Here is a 23,793-nt window from a genome sequence, read left to right as displayed (position 1 = left end):
TTTTTAATAGTTATAAAAGTTATTTTAAAATAATTTAAATAATAGAAAAATTTATAAAATGAAAAGTAAAATATTGCCTCCCTACCTCCTATTACTCTACTGAGTTTGCACATGCCAATCACTGTCAATAACCATAGAAAAAAGTCTGGATTTCCTTTTAGGAATTTTTACTGTATATACACTTTTATGTGTATACATATATGGAGGCATATACATTTATAGAGTTTTTGTATTATTTAACTATATAAAAAATAGACGCATTCATATTGTTCTGAATTGCTTCTTTTCCTTCACAATCTGTAACAGCCATTGTTTTAGGACAGAGCATATGGATTTAGCGCCTTTTTTACAGCTGTAGAAAATGCTATCTTACTGACATGACATAGGTTATTTAACCATCCTTCATTGATAGTCATTGGTGGCATTACCTTTACAATAATGAACATGTATCCTTCTATACTTCCTGAGTAGGATTCCTAGAAGTGGAGTACTTTTAAAACGTTGATGTTTTGAGTCCCAGCAACAACACAGCGCAGGTAACTATTAAGGAACCAGCTCTGGGAAGTGGACTTCCCCAAACCAGTTTTAAGTGCAATAGAGACGATAAACCCAAGCTACTGGACAGAGAGGCCCTATAGTCTCAGAGGCCAACCCAAAAACACTGCCACCCAGAGGCTGAGCCACAAACTGACTCTTAGCTAAATACAAATTAAGGCAGTCTGGGACACAAATACGGCCTGCTTTAAAATCAGGACTGTGGTTTACAACACGGAGGAACAGTGTATCGCAGGGAAATTCAACACTCTCCTGAATACCTGACAGGACTAAGGCAAGCCAGACTGATGAGTAGAAGAACCAAAGGACCTTCACTGCTGCAAATTTTTTTTTCTTCTTTTTCTTTTTTCTTTTTTCACCTTTTAACTAAGAAACCAATTTTTTTTCTTCTTTTTCCATCACCTGATTTTACCCTTTTAATTACTACATTTTTATTTTTAACCAGTATTATTACTGCTACCATTTTACCATTTTTTAAAGTGCCATTTTATTTTCTCTTTATTTTATTTTGGGATTAGTGTTCTCCATTCTATTTTCATCGTTCCCTTAGCATCAATTTTCCCTACCTCAATTTTACCTCTATGCTAAAACCCTCTCCCTCACTTTTCCCCTTTTGTTGTCCTGTTTCTCTTACCCTATTCCTGCTTTAGATTTTCCCTATTCCTTCTGTTTACCTCCTGTCAAAATTTCACCCTACTTATATATCCTATTTCCAATCCACTGCTCTAAATCCTTATACACATACTAGAGGCCTGGTTTGTGCACTCAGGGGGGAAGGGGGGTCCCTCAGCCTGGCCTGTGCCCTCTCGCAGTCTGGGACCCCTCGGGAGATAACGACCTGCTGGCTTAGGCCTGCTCCCAGGTGGCAGAGGGCAGGCCCAATCCCTAGGTGCAGCCCCTGGTCGGGCTCAGAGCAGGGCCGATTGGGGAGTTGGGGCGCCGCCCCCTGTCATGCACAGAGCAGGGCGGATCGGGAGGTTGCGATGCCACCCTCAGTCACGCTCGGGGTAGGGCTGATTGGGGGGTTGGGGCACCGCCCCCTGTCACACTCAAGGCAGGGTCGATGGGGAGGTTGCGGCGCCACCCCGTCACACACAGAGCAGGGCCCATCAGGGGGGTTGGGGCTCCGTACCCTGTCCTGCACAGAGGAGGGCCAATCAGGGGGTTGGGGAGCTCCCCACTGTCATGCACAGAGCAGGGCCGATCAGGGGGTTGAGGAGCTTCTCCCAGTCACTCACAGAGCAGGGCCAATAGGGGAGTTGGGGCACCGCCCCCTGTCACACTCAGGGCAGGGCGGATCAGGGGGATGGGGCTCCACCCTCTATCACCCACAGAGCAGGGCCGATCAGGGGGTTGGGGCGCCTTCCCCTGTCACGAACAGAGCAGGGCGGATAGGGAGGTTGTGGCCCCGCCCCCTGGCACACACAGAGCCGCAAGGCGATCAGGGGGTTTGGGTGCTGCCCCCTGTCACACAGATCCCGGTGCCGGGAGGCCTCTCGGCTCTGCTGATCCCGGTGCTGGGAGGCCTCGTGGCTCCGCTGATCCTGATTCTGGGAGGCACATTACCCTTTTACTATATAGGATAGAGGCCTGGTGCATGGGTGGGGTTGGCTGGTTTGCCCTGGAGGGTGTCCTGGATCAGGGTGGGGGTTCCCACTAGGGTGCCTGGCCAGCCTGGGTGAGGGGATGATGGCTGTTTGCAGCTGGTCACACACCCTTCAGGGTGGGGGTCCCCACTGGGGTGCCTGGCCAGTCTGGGTGAGGGGCTGAGGGCTGTTTTCAGGCCGACTGAAGCTCCCAACTGCTCCTTTTTTTTTTTTTCTTTTTTTATTCTGGGCCAGCTTTAGCTCTGAGGCTCCAGCTCTTAGGCCTCTGCTCCTGAAAGCAGGTATCTGGTTTGTTTCGGTTCTATAATCGAAACAATGTATAACTCCAGCTCTGAGATCCTGGGCTCGCTGAAAGCAGGTTTCTGGGGTTTTGTTTAGCTTCTATATTTGTTACAATGTTTCTTAAACTGCAGGCTCAGAGGCCGGCAAGTCAGGCGGGGAACGTTGGAGTCCTCCGTCACTGAAGCAAGCAAGCCTCATGTTAGTTTCAAGCTCCTTGGCTGCCGGCCGCCATCTTGGCTGGCAGTTAATTTGCATATCTCGCTGATTAGCCAATGGGAAGGGTAGCGGTCATACACCAATTACCATGTTTCTCTTTTATTAGATAGGATCCCTTATCTTTCTTCACTATCCAAAATTTTTTTTTCTTCTTTTATCTTTCTATTGTTTCATTGCTGTTTGCTTGATTGTTGAGTATATTGTGTTTTTTTGTTGTTGTTGTTGTTTGTTTGTTTTGTGTCTGTGTGTGTGTTTTTTAGGACTGGTTGTGAGACTGTTTTGCTTTTTCTTTTTCCTTTTTTCTGCTGGTTTTTCCCCTCCCTCCACGTCCCCACCCCCACCCCTCCACCCCCGGTTATTTTTGTGCTTCTGTTTTCCCTTGCCTCTCTTGATATTATTGGTTGTTTCTAGTTTGCATTCATCTCCAGGGAGCTGTTGCTGGAATTTGTTGGGATTAGTGGCGGTTCTATAGGAGTTTTCTCCTCATATACATAGTCCCTTTCCCTCTTCTACTTCATTCTCTCTTTTCGCTCTTTTTTTTTCTCTTTTCTTTCCCCCTCCTTTTTCCCAATTTCATTTTTGCACTCCTTTTTTTTCTTCCCTACTTTTCTTTTCTTTTTCTCTTTTCTCTTTTCCTCTTCTTTCTTCCTTATCCCCTAATTCTCTTAATTCGGGTGGTCACCTTTATTTGGGGTTATTAATATCGTGAATATATTTGTGTTTAGTGCCTGGTACGTGGTGCCTTGTTATGTTGTATTTTGTGCCTTTATATCAACGCAGCAGATCCAAGCAATAGCAGCCTCCTGAGCACCACACCCTCTGTCTGAGAAACAGCAGCTGTATGTGAAGCCTCCCCCCACCAGCCAGAAGAGCCACCACAGCTGTGAACAGCACCCACCAGAGGAGCTGCTGCCAACTGAGGAGCAGCTGCTACCGCAACTGCCCGAGGAGCAACCCCAGCCCAAGGAGCCACTGCCACCCAGGGAGCATCCACTGAACGACTCAACGTCTAGGTATGTCAGTGAGATCAAACATGGGTAGACAAAGAAACCCCCAAAGGAAAGAGAAGGAGGACTCTCTAGAAAAGCAGCTAAGTAATACAGAGGCATGCAACATGACAGAAAAAGAATTCAGAATAAGGGTCCTAGAGTGCATAAACCAGATGGAGGAAAAAATCAACAACTTCTGCAAGAAGCAAGAAGAAACAGATGAAAAAATCAACTACCTATGCAAGAAGCAAGAAGAAACAGATGAAAAAAATCAATAACATATGGAAGAAGCTAGAAGAAACAGATGAAAAAATCAACAACTTAAGACCCAAGAAGAAATGAAGAGTGATACAGCTGCAATAAAAAACACCATTGAAAGTATCAACAGTAGACTAGGAGAAGCGGAGGACCGAATTAGTGAATTAGAAGACAAGGAAGCAAAACACACCCAAAATGTACTGCAATTGGAGAAAAAAATTAAAAGACAGGAGGGAGCTTTGGGACAACATGAAACGAAACAACATACGAATAATAGGGGTGCCAGAACAACAGAAAGATGAATAAGGATTAGAAAACCTATTCAAAGAAATAATATCAGAAAACTTCCCTGAGGTGGGGAAGAAAAAAGTCACACAAGCCCAGAGAGTCCCAAACAAGGTGAATCCAAAAAGACCCACACCAAGACACATCATAATTACCATGGCAAATGTTCAGGACAAAGAGAGAATCTTACAGGCTGCAAGAGAGAGACGGAAAGTTACATACAAGGGATCTCCCATTAGATTATCAAATGATTTCTCAACAGAAACACATCAGGCCAGAAAAGAATGGATGGAAATTTACAAAGTGATGCAAAGCAAAGGACTGAATCCAAGAATACTCTATCCAGCAAGGCTATCATTCAAACTTGAAGGGGAAATAAGAAGCTTCACAGACAAAAAAAGGCTAAGGGAGTTTATCACCACCAAGCCAGCAATGCAAGGAATGCTAAAGGGACTGGTGTTAAAAGAAGAAATAAAAAGCTCAGAAAGAAAACAGCCACACAAAAAAAGAAATGGCTACAAACAAGTACTTTTCAATAATAACTTTAAACGTAAACGGACTAAATGCTCCAACCAAAAGACATCGAGTGGCTGAATGGATAAAAAAACATGACCCATACATCTGCTGTCTACAAGAAACCCACCTCATTAGAAGGGACTCACACAGACTGAAAGTGAAAGGATGGAAAAATATCTTTCAGGCAAATGGGAAGGAAAAGAAAGCTGGGGTAGCAATACTTATATCGGACAAAATAGACCTCAAAGTGAAGGCCATAACAAGAGATAAGGAAGGCCACTTCATAATACTAAAGGGATCAATACAACAAGAAGATATAACCCTGGCAAACATATATGCACCCATTGCAGGAGCACCCAAATTCATAAAAATACTCCTGGAAGATATCAAAGGAGAGATCGACAACAATACAATCATAGTAGGGGACTTTAATACACCACTGACATCACTGGATAAGTCCTCTAGACAAACAATCAGCAAAGAAACGGAAACCCTAAATGACTCACTAGATCAGATGGACTTAATAGACATCTTCAGAACACTTCACCCCGAAGCCACGGAATATACATTCTACTCAAGTGCTCATAAGACATATTCAAAAATAGACCACATATTGGGTCACAAGCAAAGTATCCCCAAATTCAAGAAGATTGAAAAAAAGCACCTTCTCAGACCACGATGGCATAATATTAGAAATAAACTACAATAAAAACAACCCAAAATACTCAAACACCTGGAAGCTGAATAGCATGTTATTAAATATTGATTGGGTTACCAATGAGATCAAAGAAGAAATTAAAAACATCCTGGAAACTAATGACAATGAAAACACAACAATCCAAAACCTATGGGACACAATGAAAGCAGTCCTGAGAGGGAAGTTTATAGCTCTACAGGCCTATCTCAAAAAACAAGAAAAAATGGTAGTAAATCAGCTAACTCTACAACTCAAAGAATTAGAAAGACAGCAACAAGAAAACCCCAGAGTGAGCAGAAGGAAGGAGATAATAAAGATTAGAGCAGAAATAAATGACATAGAGACCAAAAAAACAATACAGAAAATCAATGAAACCAAGAGCTGGTTCTTTGAAAGGATAAACAAGATTGACAAACCTCTAGCCAGACTCACCAAGAAGCAAAGAGAGAGGACCCAAATAAACAAAATCAGAAACAACAGAGGCGAAATAACAACAGACCCCACAGAAATACAAACGATTGTTAAAAAATACTATGGACAGCTCTACTCCAACAAACTAGACAACCTGGAGGAAATGGACAAATTCCTAGAAAAATGCAACATTCCAAAACTCAATCAGGAAGAATCTAAAAATCTCAACAGACCAATAACTATGGAAGAAATTGAAGCAGTCATCAAAAAGCTTCCATCAAACAAAAGCCCAGGACCAGACGGCTTCACAGGGGAGTTTTACCAAACATTCAAGGAAGAACTAAAACCTATCCTCCTCAGACTACTACAAAAAATTCAAGAGGAAGGAACACTTCCAAGCTCATTCTATGAAGCCAGCATCACCCTAATACCAAAACCAGGTAAAGACAACACAATCAAAGAGAATTACAGGCCAATTTCCCTCATGAACATGGATGCCAAAATCCTCAACAAAATCTTAGCAAATCGGATCCAGCAGTACATCAGAAAGGTCATACACCATGACCAAGTAGGATATATCCCAGGAATGCAAGGACGGTACAATATCCGCAAATCAATAAACGTGATACATCACATAAACAAATTGAAAGAAAAAAACCACATGGTCATATCAATTGATGCAGAAAAAGCATTTGACAAAATTCAACACCCATTTTCGATAAACACTCTCAGTAAGGCAGGAATAGAAGGATCATACCTCAACATAATAAAAGCCATATATGACAGGCCCACAGCCAACATCATACTCAATGGACAAAAACTAACACCATTTCCCCTAAGAACAGGAACAAGACAGGGATGCCCCCTCTCACCACTCCTGTTCAACATAGTACTGGAAGTGTTAGCCATTGCAATTAGGCAAGAAGAAGAAATAAAAGGCATCCAAATTGGAAAAGAGGAAGTAAAACTGTCCTTATTTGCAGACAACATGATATTATACATACAAAACCCTAGAGACTCCATCAAAAAGCTACTAGACTTAATACATGAATTTGGCAATGTAGCAGGATACAAAATTAACCCCAAGAAATCTGAGGCATTTCTATACACCAATAGTGAACTTTCAGAAAGAGAGATTATAAAAACAATCCCGTTTACCATCGCACCAAAAAAATTAAGCTACCTAGGAATAAACTTAACTAAAGAGGTAAAAGACCTCTACTCAGAAAACTACAGGACGTTGAAAAAAGATATAGAGGAAGACATAAACAGATGGAAGAACATACCGTGTTCGTGGATTGGTAGAATCAACATCATTAAAATGTCCATACCACCCAAAGCAATCTATAAATTCAATGCACTTCCCATTAAAATACCAACGGCATACTTCATAGATCTAGAATGAACTCTTCAAAAATTCATCTGGAATAAAAAAAGACCCCAAATAGCTGCAGCAATCCTGAAAAAGAACAAAGTAGGTGGGATCTCAATACCAGATATAAAGTTGTATTACAAAGCCACTGTTCTCAAAACTGCCTGGTACTGGCACAAGAATAGGCATATAGATCAATGGAATAGAATAGAGAGCCCAGAAATCGGCCCGAACCAATATGCTCAATTAATATTTGACAAAGGAGGCAAGAACATACAATGGAGCCAAGATAGGCTCTTCAATAAATGGTGCTGGGAAAATTGGACAGATATATGCAAGAAAATGAAACTAGACAACCAACTTACACCATACACAAAAAATAAACTCAAAATGGATAAAGGACTTAAATATACAACAGGAAACCATAAAAATTCTAGAAGAAGCCAAAGGCAACAAAATCTCAGACATATGCCGAAGCAATTTCTTCACTGATACAGCTCCTAGGGCACTTGAAACTAAAGAAAAAATGAACAAATAGGACTACATCAAAATAAAAAGCTTCTGCACAGCAAAAGTTACCATCAACAAAACAACGAGAAAACCCACTGTGTGGGAAAACATATTTGCCAATGTCATATCTGATAAGGGCCTAATCTCCAAAATTTATAGGGAACTCATACAACTTAACAAAAGGAAGATAAACAATCCAATCAAAAAATGGGCAAAGGACCTAAATAGACACCTTTCAAAAGAGGACATTCAGAAAGCCAACAGACATATGAAAACATGCTCAAAGTCACTAATCATCCAAGAGATGCAAATCAAAACAACAATGAGGTACCATCTCACACCTGTCAGAATGGCTATCATCAACAAATCAACAAACGACAAGTGCTGGAGAGGATGTGGAGAAAAAGGAACACTCGTGCACTGCTGGTGGGAATGCAGACTGGTGCAGCCACTATGGAAGACAGCATGGAATTTCCTCAAAAAACTAAAAATGGAACTCCCATTTGACCCTGTGATCCCACTTCTAGGAATATATCCCAAGAAACCAGAAACACCAATCAGAAAGGATATATGCACCCCTATGTTCATAGCAGCACAATTCACCATAGCTAAGATCTGGAAACAGCCCAAGTGCCCATCAGTAGATGAATGGATTAGAAAACTGTGGTACATCTACACTATGGAATACTATGCTGCTATAAAAAAGAAGGAACTCTTACCATTTGCAACGGCATGGATGGAACTGGAGAGCATTATGCTAAGTGAAATAAGCCAGTCAATGAAGGAAAAATACCACATGATCTCACTCATTCATGGATAATAGAGACCATTATAAACTTTTGAACAATAATAGATACAGAGGCAGAGCTGCCTCAAACAGATTGTCAAACTGCAGCGGGAAGGCCGGGGAGGGTTGGGGGGCAGGAGGGAGGGGGGTAAGAGATCAACCGAAGGACTTGCATGCATGCATATAAGCATAACCAATGGACATAAGACACTGGGGGGTAGGGGAGGCTAGGGGACTGTCAAGGTCGGGGGGGGGGGGAAAGGACACATATGTAATACCCTTTGTAATACTTTAAGCAATAAAAAAATAAAATTAAATAAAAATAAATAAATAAATAAATAAAACATTGATGTTTTAAATGGCTACAGAATGGCTATAGTAATTTATATTTCAAACAATAAAGTTCAGCCATTCATTCTGACCTATCTATTTAAAAACCTATTAAAATTTTGTATAGATTCCTAGGTTTTAAAAAAATCTCAGAAAATAATCCCCTCAATTTGTAGCTGAGTAAGTAAACAAAGGTTCAGAGAGAGCAGGGCTATGGGCCCAAGATCTCAAAGCTCCTGAGATGAGATAACAGGACAGCAGGAGTTCCACGAATAGCGGTTACTGCTGAAAGCCAGGACAGCAACTTCAGTTAACGGACTTCAAAAATAATGTGTTCCACCAGAGCTACTAACAAGTAGGAAAAGGGACATACTGTCATCTTTTCCTTGCCTAATTTCAGCAAGAAAAGGAAAAAAGGTAGTAAATTCCTAAAAGATACAATAGCAAAAGGGGGCACAGAAGAAGGATTCTCAAAGTAGGTGGAAGAATGGGCACCAAGAGCTAAAGGTATCATAAGTTCAGCTGCATGAAGTGAGCAAGTGTGGTGGAAAAGACTCTGACATGGGATGACCTTAGCAAAAACCTTCCACAGCCTCAGTGGGTTGTATGAAAAGTTTCTTGGTTCTAACTATCTCCATGTGGCATCCAAAATGAATGCCAGTACTGAAACCAAATTCTAAAGAGAAATATCAGAAAAGAACTAACATCCCACAATGAAGAAACATCTTCAAAGAAGATGTTGTTATAAAAATACCACAAAAGTACTTTCCAACAAATTCCAGACCTAAAAGTAAAGCTTTAAAATGAAGCTCCAAGCACAGAGTCTTGAATCCTTTGCTCTGTGCCTGAAGAGGCCCATTTAAAGGAAGGCACTTCTAACCAGATAACACTGTCTTTATTCGACCAGACTTATGGGGCAGAGTAATGAGAAAGCAAGGTGGCAACTGGACCCTTTGAAATCTGGATGATCTAGAGCAGGGGACAGCACACTTTTTCTATAAAGGGCCAGAGAACAAATCTATTAGGCTTTGCAGGCCATAGGTCTCTATTATAGTTATTTAACTCTGCTATTGTAGTGTAAAAATACACCCAGAGACAATGCGTAACCCAACAAGCATGGTTGTTTTCCAATGCAACTTTATGGATGCTGAAATATGAATTTCACATAATAGTCATAAAAGATTATTCTTGTTTTGATTTTTCTAATGATTTAAAAATATAAAATCATTCTTAGCTCATGGGCTGTACACAAACAGGCAGTGGGCTAGATTTAGCTGGTGGGCCACAATCTGACAACCTCTGGTACAGAGCATTTAATTGTCAACTGAACTGAACTTGAATGTGGATGGAAGATGGAAACATCTAAGCCCAGCTCCTAGGAAAGTTAAGTTAGAAAGCAAAAAGGTAGAAACATGTTTTTCTTAAAGAGCTTCAGGTATTTACCTTAAATCTCTTCTCTTGCTGAATTCCTCTGGTGGTATTGTCCAGGGCAGGACTTGAGGAAGACATTCTAAAACTTCTGAAGAGAAATCAGAGAAATCCACACCATACTCTGTTAGTATTCCTTCTGTTTCAGGCTCAATTTCACCAGCCTGCCCAAGACTCTTAGCCAGCTGCCTGTGGACAAGACAGAGAGAAACAAGTGCGTTAGTGAGTAAAGGGAAGACAGGTACCCATTTCCTCTCTAAAACTGACCCGAGTAGGAAAGTCTTCAAAATCCCTTGCCCTTCCCCTAGTAGGAACACCCTCACCAGTGAATGAGGGGCCAAGCAGAAGAAACAATGATATACGTGGCCTGTTAAAGCCATGACTACTGTGTAATGTTAACTTTTTTCAGGAATTCTGTCCTAGGGAGTAGAGCCAGACAGCTTTCCTTTGGACTCCAGCAATTGTTTTTAATGGAGAAGTCAAACTGATATTGTTAAAAGCTTTTGTCAATTTTTTCTCTTGTTTACCTTCAGAGACAATTCTGATCAACCCAGTTTGTTGTTAAATCATTAGTTTCACAGTCCCTACACCTTAAGTCATGCTCACTAGATTAGATTCATTGTTTATATTTCACAATTCTACAAATTTTACCTTAATATTTTAAAGTATTTTATCTCAACACAAAAGTAATATATGTTCAGAGAATTTAGAAAATACAGAAATGCACTGAGATGAAATTTATCTGTAATCCAGTCACCAGGCAAAATGCTATTCACATTTGAGGGTACTGGTCTATTAAAAGTAAGATTGCATTTAATTGGATAGTTCTGACATTATGAGTAGGGCTCCACCTTCAGGGAGCCGATCTCACTCTTTATCTGTGGGTCACCTATACATATGTCAAAACTGAAAGGTCCCATTCTCATATATATTGGCATACCACATATAGACCACAAGTTACATGTTAAATACAGACATCCAACAGGAAATGCAAGATATGAAGCAGCTGCCTTTGTAAAGGGTTCTGGAGAGACCAAAGATGGCTACTTCTGTTTTGCAGGTCTACCAGAGTGATCTAGGAATCCGCTCTCAGCTCTTCCTACCCTTGTAGGTATTTAGATCTGCCATTAGAGTCTTTTCTGGGATAATTCAATTTCTTAGAAGAAGATACCATTTCTGATGTAAGTAAGGGTAGATGCCTGGCTGCCAGAGTCCTTAGGTGCACAGTGGTGGAAGGGGTGGAGGATGTGACTGCCTCATATATAGACTTCCAACAAATTCCCATTTTCAGCCTTGCTACTGGAACACGGCAGTGGTGGCAGCAAGGCTGGCCCCATTTCTCACACGTCAGCCGAGCCCCATTTCTCACACGCCAGCCGAGAGAGAGAAGCCCACAGTGGACACATGCACCTGCCCACCAGCATAGGCTCCAGGTAGCCTATGAATTCCTTACGTACAATGTAGGCTCAGATCAGTGTCTTTTCCTCACATCTAGATGGTGATCTCCCAGAAAGCACATCAAAAAGCCAAAGATAGCAAAAATACAAAGTAAAAAAAATAACAGAAAGCTAACTGGAAGATCCACAAATATTTGGAAATTTAAAAACTATGGGTTAAAGGGGGGGAAAAAAGAGAATTTTAACTGACTAGAACACAACATCAATATTTATGAAAAACAGCTAAAACAGTGCTTTCAGGAAATTTACAGCATTAAGTGCTCATCTTAAAAAAGAAGAAATGTGTCAAATCAATTTCTAATCTTCTACCTTAAAAACATGAAAAAAAGAAAAGCAAATTAGATCCCAGGTAAACAGAAAGAAATAAGAAAGAAGAATCAATGGATAGAAAATCGGTAAAGAAAAACAATAAACTAAAATCTGATTCTTTGAAAAGAGAATGAAATAGATAAGTTTCTGGTGAGGCTGACCAAGAAAAATAAAGAAAGACACAAATTGCCAATATCAGGAATGAGAGAGGGAACATCATTACAGATCCTACAAGCATTAAAAGTATAGGAAAAAAATTATGAATGATTTTAACCCAATAAATTCAACATCTTGGATGAAATGGATCAACTCCATGAAAGACACAAACTGTAAGATTATTCAAGCAGAAACCCATATCTAAATATTCCTATACCTATTTAAAACCTTCTTACAAAGAAAACTCCAGGCCCAAATGGCTTTACTGATGAATGCTACCAAGTATTTAAGAAAAAATTAATACCAATTCCATACAAGCTTTCAAATATAGAACAAAACAAAATACTTTCCAACTAGTTTCATGAAGTTAGCATTACCTCGATGCCAAAATCAGACAAAGAATACATTAGATCAATATCCATCATGAATAACTTTTTAAATTTTGAGCAAGCTTTTAAATTTTAAATCCCACAGACTTAAAATTCTGATAAAATATTAGCAAACAGAATTCAGTAATATATAAAAAGCATAATACATCATGACCACATAATTCAAGATTTGTCCAACATTAAAAGTCAATCAACATAATTAGTCATATTAGCAAATAATGAGGAAAACATATACAATCCTCTCAAAAGATGCAGAAACAGCATTTGACGAAATCTATCCATGATCAAAACTCTCAGCAAATGAGTAATGAAGAAGAACATCCTCAGTTACAGCTAATGCCAAACTCAGTGGGGAAAGACTAAATTAACTTTCCTCTGGATTAGGAAGAAGACAAGGGTGTTCACTCTCACCAGCACTATTAAACATGGTATTGGATGTCCTAGTGAATGCCATTAAGGAAGAAAAAAGAAAGAAAAGGCATACAAATTGAAAAGAATGACTTCCACATTGCATGTAAATGGGTCAAAGGACTATCACTCCCATTATAGAAATGGCCAGCCCCCTACATAATGCCTGGACTCTCTTTATAGAAGACCTCTCTCATTCTATGAAAGTCCAGTAGCCAGCACACTGTATGACTTAGACTCTGCTTCTACTCAAGACTCTGATTGTGAAGAGAATGACACAAAGACAAAGAAGTGCTTAGAATTCATTCATGGCAGCTAGAATAGTTTCTAGTGACAGTAGTGGCATATCAGTGTCTGGTGGCAATGCTGTCCTGAAAGGTAGCAGTAAGAATTGTTGGCATTATGACCAAACTTATCCTGATAAACAGATGATGGCTGGACTTCTTGCTCTTGCCTCTCCAGATTTGCCTTGGTTCCTACCCATGACTTCCTCAGGACAACCAAGACTCTTAATTGTTTCTGTGAGTCCCTCAACACCCTTCTAATAAATTCCTTTTCCAACCCAAGCTGGTTTCTTTTTCTTTCTTTCTCTCTTTTTTTAAATTGATTTCAGAGAGGAAAGGAGAGGGAGAGAGAGGTAGAAACATCAGTGTTTAGAGAGAATCACTGATCAGCTGCCTCCTGCATGCCCCACACTGGGGATGGAGCCTGCAACCCCGGCATGTGCCCTGACCAGGAATTGAACCTTGAGCTCCTGGTTCATAGATCCACGCTCAACCACTGAGCCACGCGGGCCAGGCGAGCTGGTTTCTTTTGTTTGTACCAAAAATGAAAACAGTTGAAGACTCAGGTCTTACTAATTTTCAAAATGCTAATTCATTTTCAAAATCACTACATTATTACCTATGTTCACTAGAACAAAGTTCTCACTGAGTATGTGGAGAATCTATTGTCACTATCTTTAAAGTTTGAAGAACATTTTGAAAATTCATTAGTATTTTGAAAATTAATGAAACCTGAGTTACCTCCAACTCACCTAAAACCATTTATTATTTTCACAAGTTCATGTGGTTCTGTTTTCTACATCCATCTCTTAATACTAATGTCTTTAACTGACTAAATTCTTAGTTGCAAGCACAAGAAACTAACTCTGGTTAGAAAAGGAATTTATTGGAAAGATATCAAAGAGTTCACAGAAATAGTAAGAGACTGGTAGAACCTGAAAAGGGGATAGAAACAAAGAATTACACGCTCAACTTCTAAATTCTTGATTCCAGACTAATGGGAAACTTAGGGTTTTTCTATGTATATCAAAAAGATACTTTGAGTCACTTACAGATAAGATGGGGGGAAATTCAAAGGGTAATAAATGATCCTATACAATAAAAGAGAAACATGTAAATTGACCATCCCTCTGCTACACTCACCAGCCAATCAGGCGTGAGTATGCAAATTAACCCAACAAAGATGGCAGGTTAATTTGCATACACAGGCACCAGGCGGAGAGCAGAGCGGGAGAGCCGGAGGCTTGGGGGGACGTGGCTCCCTCAGTTGCTCCCAGTGACCGAGGGAGCCACGTCCCCCCAAGCCGCTGGGTGGAGAGCAGAGAGGGAGAGCTGGCGGCTTGGAGGACTTGGCAGAGTGAAAGGCCATGGGATGGAGACAGAGCAGGAAGGGAAAACCAAGAGCGCGGGGAGCACCAGGAATTCTGGGAATAGTAGTTCTGGTGGCAGCCCCAGGACCGGAAGCAGAAGCCCAGAGAGCAGGGAGCACCAGGAATGCTGGGAATCGTAGTTCTGGTGGCAGACAGATCTCCTAAACACTAGAGCAAAGTGAGCCTGGAACAAATTACTGTTGCGGTGGGGGATGAAGGAAAAGCAAAGGTGAGAGACCTAAGTAAAATCAGAGTGTCTAGAAAAAAATTAAAGGGACAATATCCTAAAACTTCCAGGACATCTCCACCAATGAAGCAAAGAAAGAAAAAAAAAGCCTCTATTATTCTGTGAGCAACAAACCAAACTGAGTTGGGATCTCAGACAACTCGCTCGTATGATTTCAAAGACAGACAGAAACTCCTGGATTGGAGAGGGCTCCACTGAGGGCTCCCAGATTGGAGAGGGTGCAGGTTGGACTGAGGAACCCCCACACCCCTCGTGCATGAATGTCGTGCACCGGGCCTCTAGTTATATCATAAAAGTCATGGTCTCACTAAGCTTTTTATGTGAGAAGTTAGGGGTACTAATCAGAAAGGTGAAATTCAGAGAACCAGATTTACACACACACACACACACACACACACACACACACACACGATATTACATAGGACGATGGCTGATTCCAAATGACCTTCCATTCTTACAAGTCATAAGTGGGCTATGATAGTATTATATCCATTCTAAGGGTTGTTTCTAAAAAGACAGTAGAGCAGCAACTTCCTCCCTGCAACAGAACTTCAAGCAATATGTCCCTGGTCTACTCTGGCTGAGGAAAGGTGATCTGATTGATAAGGACCTGAAAGAGGCAAGTTTGGAGGACTGGTGACCAGAACACCTGGTGAAGACATGTGGATGAAATGGATCTACTGAAATGAGCCCAGAATATGACTATTTGTGTTCCATGAGAATGCTCAGCAAAATACTTCCACTGTGGAGGCAGAACAACCTGTTCTAAGAATGTCAACCAACCTCATTCCCTAGCCACTACAGTGCTTTTCAATGGGCATAAGTACAAAGTACATGTTAGCAGGAAATTAGCTCCAGAGTATGAACTTCCTCTTACTAAAGATGACCTGACTACCACCCCTGCAGGACACCAGTTTGTCAGCACCAGCTACCAACTCTGAGCCTCTGACACAAAAGCACAGCAGAAGGACCCACTAACTATTTGATGGCGGGTTAAGCTCACTGAGCTCTTCTGTGATGGAGAGCTAATTCTAGGTTTAGATTTGCTATCTTCATTTGTTCTACCTACTTGGCTTGTATAAATACCACAATCCATAGATTTACCAAATATCAGCCATTATGTTATCACATTCAACATTATAATCAAAGCCAATTGAAATCACTGATTATAACGGTATACTGACAGACTACATTGAGAGGCAACATCTTCTCAGGATAAAGTACTATTCTCCAGATAGAACACTGCTCTTAGTACCCTAGAGCCATGTACATGATCTGGGTGGGGAGGAGTTGAATCTTTCAATATCATGCTTAAAACCTAACCATAATAATCATAGCAATACTCACCTCTACAGTTGGAAGGTTTTTAGTATCTCTGGGGACACTACAGTAATTCCTCTGAATTGGAAGCTAAGACTCTAAGAAACCTGACTGATATAAATAAGGCATAAAATATACTGCCCACCTCCTTCCTGGAAAAATACTTGCAATTCAAGCCAGCTGAGAGATGACTCTGAGGTAAGGATTCAAGAATGGCAAGTCATAAGTCACACAAGTTCAAGAGGCACACAGAATTCCAAGAAAGAAGAACCCAAAGAGGCCCACACCAAGGGATATCATAATTAAAATGCCAAAAATTAAAGACAAAGAGAGAATCTTAAAGGCAGCAGAGAAAAGCAACTTGTTACCTACTAAGAAGCTCACATAAAGCTGTCAGTTATTTTCTTCAGAAACACTATAGGCCAGAAGAAAATGGCATGAAGTATTCAAGGTAATGAAAAACAAGGATGTGAAATCAAAACTACTATATCCAGCAAGGCTATCCTTCAAAAATAGATGGCAAAACAAAGAGCTTCCCAGACCAAAAAAAAAAAAAGGCTAAAGGAGTTTATCACCATCAAACCAACATTGCAAGAAATGTTAAAGGGACTGCTGTAATAATAAGAAGAAACAGAGATATAGGCATAAAGAATTAAAATGGCAATAAATAAGTACCTATCAATAATCACCTCAACTGTAAATAGATTAAATGCTCCATTCAGCCGAAACCGGTTTGGCTCAGTGGACAGAGCATCGGCTTGCGGACTGAGGGGTCCCAGGTTCGATTCCAGTCAAGGGCATGTACCTGGGTTGCGGGCACATCCCCAGTAGGAGATGTGCAGGAGGCAGCTGATCGATGTTTCTCTCTCATCGATGTTTCTGACTCTCTATCTCTCTCCCTTCCTCTCTGTAAAAAATCAATAAAATATATTTAAAAATAAATAAATAAATAAATGCTCCATTCAAAAGACATAGGGTAGCTGAATGGATAATAAAGCATGACCCAAATATATGCTGTCTACAAGAGATCCACCTCAGAACAAAAGACTCACACAAGATGAGAGTGAAGGGGTGGAAAAAATTTCCATGCAAATTTAAAAAATAAAGCTGGGATAGCAATACTCGTATCTGACAAAATAGACTTCCAAATGAAGGCTGTAACAAGAGACAATAAAAATCATTACACATACTAAAGGGGCTGATCCAACAAGAGGATATAAACCTGTTAAAAATATATGCACCCAATGTAAGAACACCTAAATATAAAAAAAAACTTCTGGAGGATATTAAGGAAGAGATCGACAGCAATACAGTCATATGGGGGGGCGGGGGGGCGGGGGGACTTTAACTCCCTAATGACTTCACTGGATAGATCTTCCAGGTAAAAAAAAAATCAACAAGAAACAGTAACTCTAAATGATACACAAAATCTGATGGATTTGACATTTATAGAACATTTCACCCCGAAGCTGCAGAATATACATTCTTCTCAAATGCACATGGGTCATTCTCAAAGATAGACCACATATTAGGACACAAAACAAGTCTCTACAAGTTCAAGAACATTGAAACTATATTGATCATCTTCTTAGATCACAATGGAATGAAATTAGAAATCAATTACGGTAAAAACACTCAAACACATGGAGGCTAAAGAGCATGTTATTAAACAACAAATGAGTTACCAATGAGATCAAGAAAAAAAGAAAAGACTTCCTGGAAACTAATGAAAATGAACACACATAACTTAAAATCTCTGGGACACAGCAAAAGCAGAACTAAGACGGAAGTTCATAGCACTACAGGCCTTCAATAAAATTTTTAAATAAACTATCTAACCCTACAACTTAAAGAATTAGAAAGAGCACAACAAGAAAAGCCCAGAGTAAGTAGAAGGAAGGAAATAATAAAGATTAGAGCAGAAATAAATGACATAGAGACTAAAAGAAAAATACAAAAGATCAATGAAACCAAGAGCTGGTTCTTTGAAAAGATAAACAAGATTGATGAACCTTTAGCCAGACTCATCAAGAAACAAAGAGGACCCAAATAATTAAAATCAGAAATGAAAGTGGTGAAGTAACAACTGACATCACAAAAATACAAAGGATTGTAAGAAAATACTATGAACAACTATATGCCAACAAGCTGGACAATATGGACAAAATGGAAAAATTCCTAGAAAAAAAACAATCTTCCAAAACTGAATTAGGAAGAACCAGAAAACCTGAATAGGTTGATGAAACTGAAGCAGTAATAATAATAATAATAATAAATACCAGCAAACAAAAGCCCTGGTCTGATGGCTTCACAGGGGAGTTTTACCAAACATTCAAACTAACACCTATACTCCTCAAACTATTCAAAAAAAATCTAAGAGGAAGGAACACTTCCACACTCCTTTTGGAATTATCCTAATTCCAAAGACAGATAAAGACACAGAGAAAGAGAATTATAGGCCAATATTCCTGATGAACATAGATGCTAAAATCCTCAACAAAATGTTAGCAAATCAGATCCAGCAATACATTAAAAATATCAGACACCAATACCAAGTGGGATTTATTCCAGGGATGCAAGGCTGGTGCAATATTTGCAAATCAATAAATGTGATACATCACATAAATAAATTGAAAGACAAAAATCACACAATCATATCAATAGACCCAGAAAAAGCATTAGACAAAATCCAACACCCATTTTTGATTAAAAAACACACACACAACTTTCAGCAATGTGGAAATAGAGCAGTGGTTCTCAACCTTCCAAATGCCGCGACCCTTTAATACAGTTCCTCATGTTGTGGTGACTCCCAACCATAAAATTATTTTTGTTGCTACTTCATAACTGTAATTTTGCTACTGTTATGAATCGTAATGTAAATATCTGATATGTAGGATGTATTTTCATTGTTACAAATTGAACATAATTAAAGCATAGTGATTAATCACAAAAACAATATGTAATTATATATGTGTTTTCCGATGGTCTTAAGCAACCCCTGTGAAAGGGTTGTTCGACCCCCAAAGGGGTCGCGACCCACAGGTTGAGAACCACTGGAATAGAGGGATCAAACCTCAACATAATAAAGGCTATACATGATAAACCTACAGCCAACACTATTACTCAATGGGCAAAAACTAAAAGCATTCCCCCTAAGAAAAGGAATAAGACAGGGATATCTGCTTTCATGACTCTTATTCAACCTAGTATTGGAAGTCTTAGCCACAGTGATCAGAGAAGAAAATATGAAAGGCATCCAAATTTGAAAGGAGATAGTAAAACTGTCATTATTCACAGATAACATGATATTGTACATATAAAACCCTAAAGACTATCTATTAGATCTTCCAGATAAAAAATCAACAAGGAAACAGTGACTCTAAATGATACACTAGATCAGATGGATTTAATTGACATTTACTGGATTTAATAAATGAATTCGACAATGTAGCAGGATACAAAATTAACACCCAGAAATTGATGGCATTTTTATACACCAAAAATAAATTCTCAGAAAGAGAAACTAAAAGAAACAATCCTATTTACCATTACAACAAAAAAATTAAGATACTTAGGAATAAGCTAAGGAGGTAGAAGACTTGTACTTGGAAAACTACAGGATGTTGAAAAATGAGATAGAGGAATATATAAACAAGTGGAAGAATATACTACCATGTTCATGGATTGGTAGAATTAACATCATTTAAATGTCCATATTACCCAAATCAATCTATAGATTCAATGCAATTCCCTATTAAAATATCAATGGCATATTTCACAGATCTAGAACAAATACTCCAAAAATTTATATGGAGCCAAAAAAGTCTCTGAACAGCCACAGTAATCTTGAGAAAGAAGAACAAAGTTGGAGGGATTAATACCAAATATCAAGTTATATTACAAAGCGACTGTAATCAAAACAACCTGATACTGTAAACAAGAACAGGCATATAGATCAATGGAACAGAACAGAGCTCCCAGAAATCGACCCAAGCCATTATGCTCAATTAGTATTTGACAAAGGAGGCAAGAGCATACAATGGAGTCAAGACAGTCGCTTCAATAAATGTTGTTGGGGAAATTGGACAGGTACATGCAAAAAAATGAAACTAGACCATCAACTTAGACCATACATAAGAATAAACTCAAAAAGGATAAAAGACTTAAATGTAAATCGTGAAACCATAAAAATCCTAGAAGAAACCTTAGGAAGCAATATCTCAGACATCTCTCATAGCAATATGTTTGTGGATGCATCTCTAAGGGCAAGGGAAACATAGGAGAAAATAAACAAATGGGACTACATCAAAATAAAAGCTTTTGCATAGCAAAAGAAACCATCACAAAATGAAAAGGGAGCCCACTGTATGGGAGAACATATTTGCCAATGATACATCTGGTAAGAGGTATCAAATATATAAGAACTCATATACCAAATATATAAGAACCTCCAAATATATAAGAACTCATATACCTTAACAAAGGGAAGATAAACAATCCAATTAAAAAATGGGCAAAGAGAAAAAAAAAGAGCCAAGGACCTAAATAGACACTTCTCCAAAGAAGACATACAGATGGCCAAGAGACATATGAAAAAAATGGTCAAAGTTACTAATCATCAAAGGGATGCAAACTGAAATGACAATAAAGTATTACTTCACACCTGTCAGAATGGCTACCATCAACAAATCAACAAATGACAAGTGCTGGTGAGGATGTGGAGAAAAGGTAACCCCAGTATACTGCTGGTGCAGCCACTATGGAAAACAGCACGGAATTTCCTTAAAAAATTAAAAATGAAACTATCATTTGACACAGTGATCCTACTTCTAGAAATATATCCTAAAAAAACCAAAACACCAATCAGAAAGAATATATGCACCGCTATGTTCATAGCAGTGTATTTACAAAGGCTAAGATCTGGAAACAGCCCAAGTGCCCATCAGTAGATGACTGGATTTAAAAAGTTGTGGTACATTTATACCATGGAATACTATGCAGCTATAAAAAAGGAGGATCTCTTACCCTTTGAGATAGCAAGGAGGGACTGGGAGAGTATTTTGCTAAGTGAAATAGGCCATTCAGAGAAAGATAAGTATCACATGATCTCACTCATATGTGGAATCTAAAGAACAAAATAAGCTGATGAACAAAATAGATCCAGAGACATACTAGCACAGAACAGACTGTCGAATCTCAGAGGAAAAGTGGGGGTGGGTAGGTTGATGGGTGGGAAAAGATTAGATAAAGAACTTATATGCATACTAGAGGCCCGGTGCATGAAATTCGTATACGGGAGGCAGGGGTCCGCTCAGCCCAGCCTGCACCCTCTCTAATCCAAGACCCCTTAGAGGATGTCTGACTGCCAGTTTAGGCCCGATCCCAGGGACATCCCTCTCACAATCCTGGACTGCTGGCTCCTAATTGCTCACCTGCCTGTCTGCCTAGTGGCCCCTAACTGCCCCGCCCCCCGACCTGATCGCCCCATACTGCCTCTGCATGCCAGCCTGGTTGCCCGTAACTGCCCCCCACTGCCGGCCAGGTCACCCCCAACTGCCTCCTCCCTGCCAGCCTGGTCGCTCCTAACTCCCCCCCGACCCGCCAGCCTGGTCACCCCTTACTTCCCCCCCTGCTGGCCTGGTCACCCCCAACTTCCCCCCTCTGCCAGCCTAATCACCTCCAACTGCCCCCCCTGATGGCCTGTTCGCCCCTCACCACCACCCCCACTGGCCTGGTCGCCCCATGCAGCCTGTTGTTCAGTTGTTTGGTCATCCGTCACTAACCCCCCTGCCAGCCTGGTCGCCCCCACACAGCCTGCTTGTTCAGTCATTTGGTCATCCCTCATTAACACCCCTGCTGGCCTGGTCACCCCACACAGCCTGCTTGTTCGTCATTTTATCGTCCCTCACTAACCCCCCTGCCGGCCTGGTCGCCCCACACAGCCTGCTTGTTCATCATTTGATCGTCCCTCACTAACCCCCCTGCCGGCCTGGTCGCCCCACACAGCCTGCTTGTTCAGTCGTTTGGTCATCCCTCACTAACCCCCCTGCCAACCTGGTGGTAGGCAGCCATCTGTGAGAACGTGATGGTCAATTTGCATATTACCTCTTTATTATATAGGATATGCATAACCCATGGACACAGATAATAGTGTGGTGAAGGCATGGGGTGGGGGTGGGTGTGGACCAGAAGCAGTCAATAGGGAGGAAAGGGGGACTTCTGTAATACTTTCAACAATAAAGACAAGTTAAAAAAAAGAATGGCAAGTCATATTATATAAAAGTAACTCATATATTATATTAAGACATATGAAATTGCCAATGTATTTGACCATTTTTATCTGTAAAACACAACTTCACATGATTCTTCCCTATAGTATCAAAAATCACATAAAATAATTAACTATATATATAATCAGATAGCATAGATAGTTTCTTGGAGAAGTATGAGCAATGAGGTACATCATATAGAGGTTATTAGAGAATTAGACTAATGTTAAAAGAAATACATTCTTGCATGGAGTGGGAGTCTCAGTAACAATCTTTGTGAGGCACACTTAAAACACAATGGCCATTCTTACCTGATGAGGCTGGAGTGGCCAAAAATTATTATCATATACCTGAAGTAGAAAAGGGCCTAAACACTTAAACAGAAGGCATTTTATAATGTCTAACTTTTAAAGAATAATAAAACATCCATGAAGAATTCATTATTGAAGGATGAGGGAAAGAGAAGCCATCCCAGGTATTCTATTAAAAAGAAGTGCTGCATTAAAAAAGGAAGAAAGGAACAAGCAAAAGAAATCGCAGAAGGATAAAACATAGTCTACAAATATGTGGTCATAGAAATGATTGTCTTGACCATAGATATTTGCAAGACTCGAAAACTAATGAGAATATTGCCATTATAAGGAAAGAGTTCAAAACAATAAATACATTTCACAAAAGGAAATAAAAACTAGTGTTTTAGACCTAGGAAATAAGTAAAAAAGAAAAAGAAAACCATTACAGACATGCAGGTAATACTGGAGGTAACTAATGAAGAACTGATACTATTTGAAAAAAATAAGGATCCCAAAGGAGAAGCTTGAGAGAAGTGAGGAAAATGAAAATGAAAAATATAAAGAGTTAAAGAAAAAGATTACAGAGAAAACAGATACGAAAGGCAGATGGAGATCCAACATTGGCATAACTGGTATTCCTGAAGGAAGGAAATAGGCATATGGAATAGAAAACATTTTACAAGGTACCATTTAAGACAACTTTCCTGAAATAAAAGAAATTTTACAGATGGAAAGAGTATACCATGTTTCAGGAAAAACTAATACAGAAAATCATCACCGAAATATATTCTAGTGAAGTTACTGGATTTTGAAGATGAAAATTTTTAATGCAAAAACTCAGGGAATATAGTTCTCACAAACCTTTTCTGAAAAACTACTGGATGAAGAACTATGGCCTACCAAGATATGGAGAAATCTCTCCAAGAAGACTGGTGCCAAGTATCGGATCACTTCTGTGGGGTAGAGAGGCGAACATAAAGGAAAACAAAAGGAAACAGGTGAAAACAGATCTAACATTAATTGTCAGAACAAATCATACCAGTCA

General features: G+C 39.8%; 1 protein-coding gene across 2 annotated transcripts in view; it reads right to left on the bottom strand.

Annotated features, from left to right (window-relative positions):
• The window catches only part of DIS3L2 (DIS3 like 3'-5' exoribonuclease 2), a 325,776-nt gene that overhangs the window by 158,999 nt on the left and 142,984 nt on the right, over positions 1 to 23,793 (bottom strand). For both annotated transcript variants that reach the window (XM_081096258.1, XM_081096259.1), the window contains exon 10: positions 10,259 to 10,432. In XM_081096258.1, coding sequence (XP_080952384.1) covers positions 10,259 to 10,432 — 174 coding nt within the window. The remainder of the gene's footprint in view (positions 1 to 10,258; positions 10,433 to 23,793) is intronic.

This window comes from Myotis nattereri, assembly GCF_964212035.1.
Source record: "Myotis nattereri genome assembly, chromosome: 7".
NCBI classification, from domain to species: Eukaryota; Metazoa; Chordata; class Mammalia; order Chiroptera; family Vespertilionidae; genus Myotis; species Myotis nattereri.
Note: the sequence above shows the minus strand (reverse complement) of the source record. Positions and strands in the feature narration are given on the sequence as shown.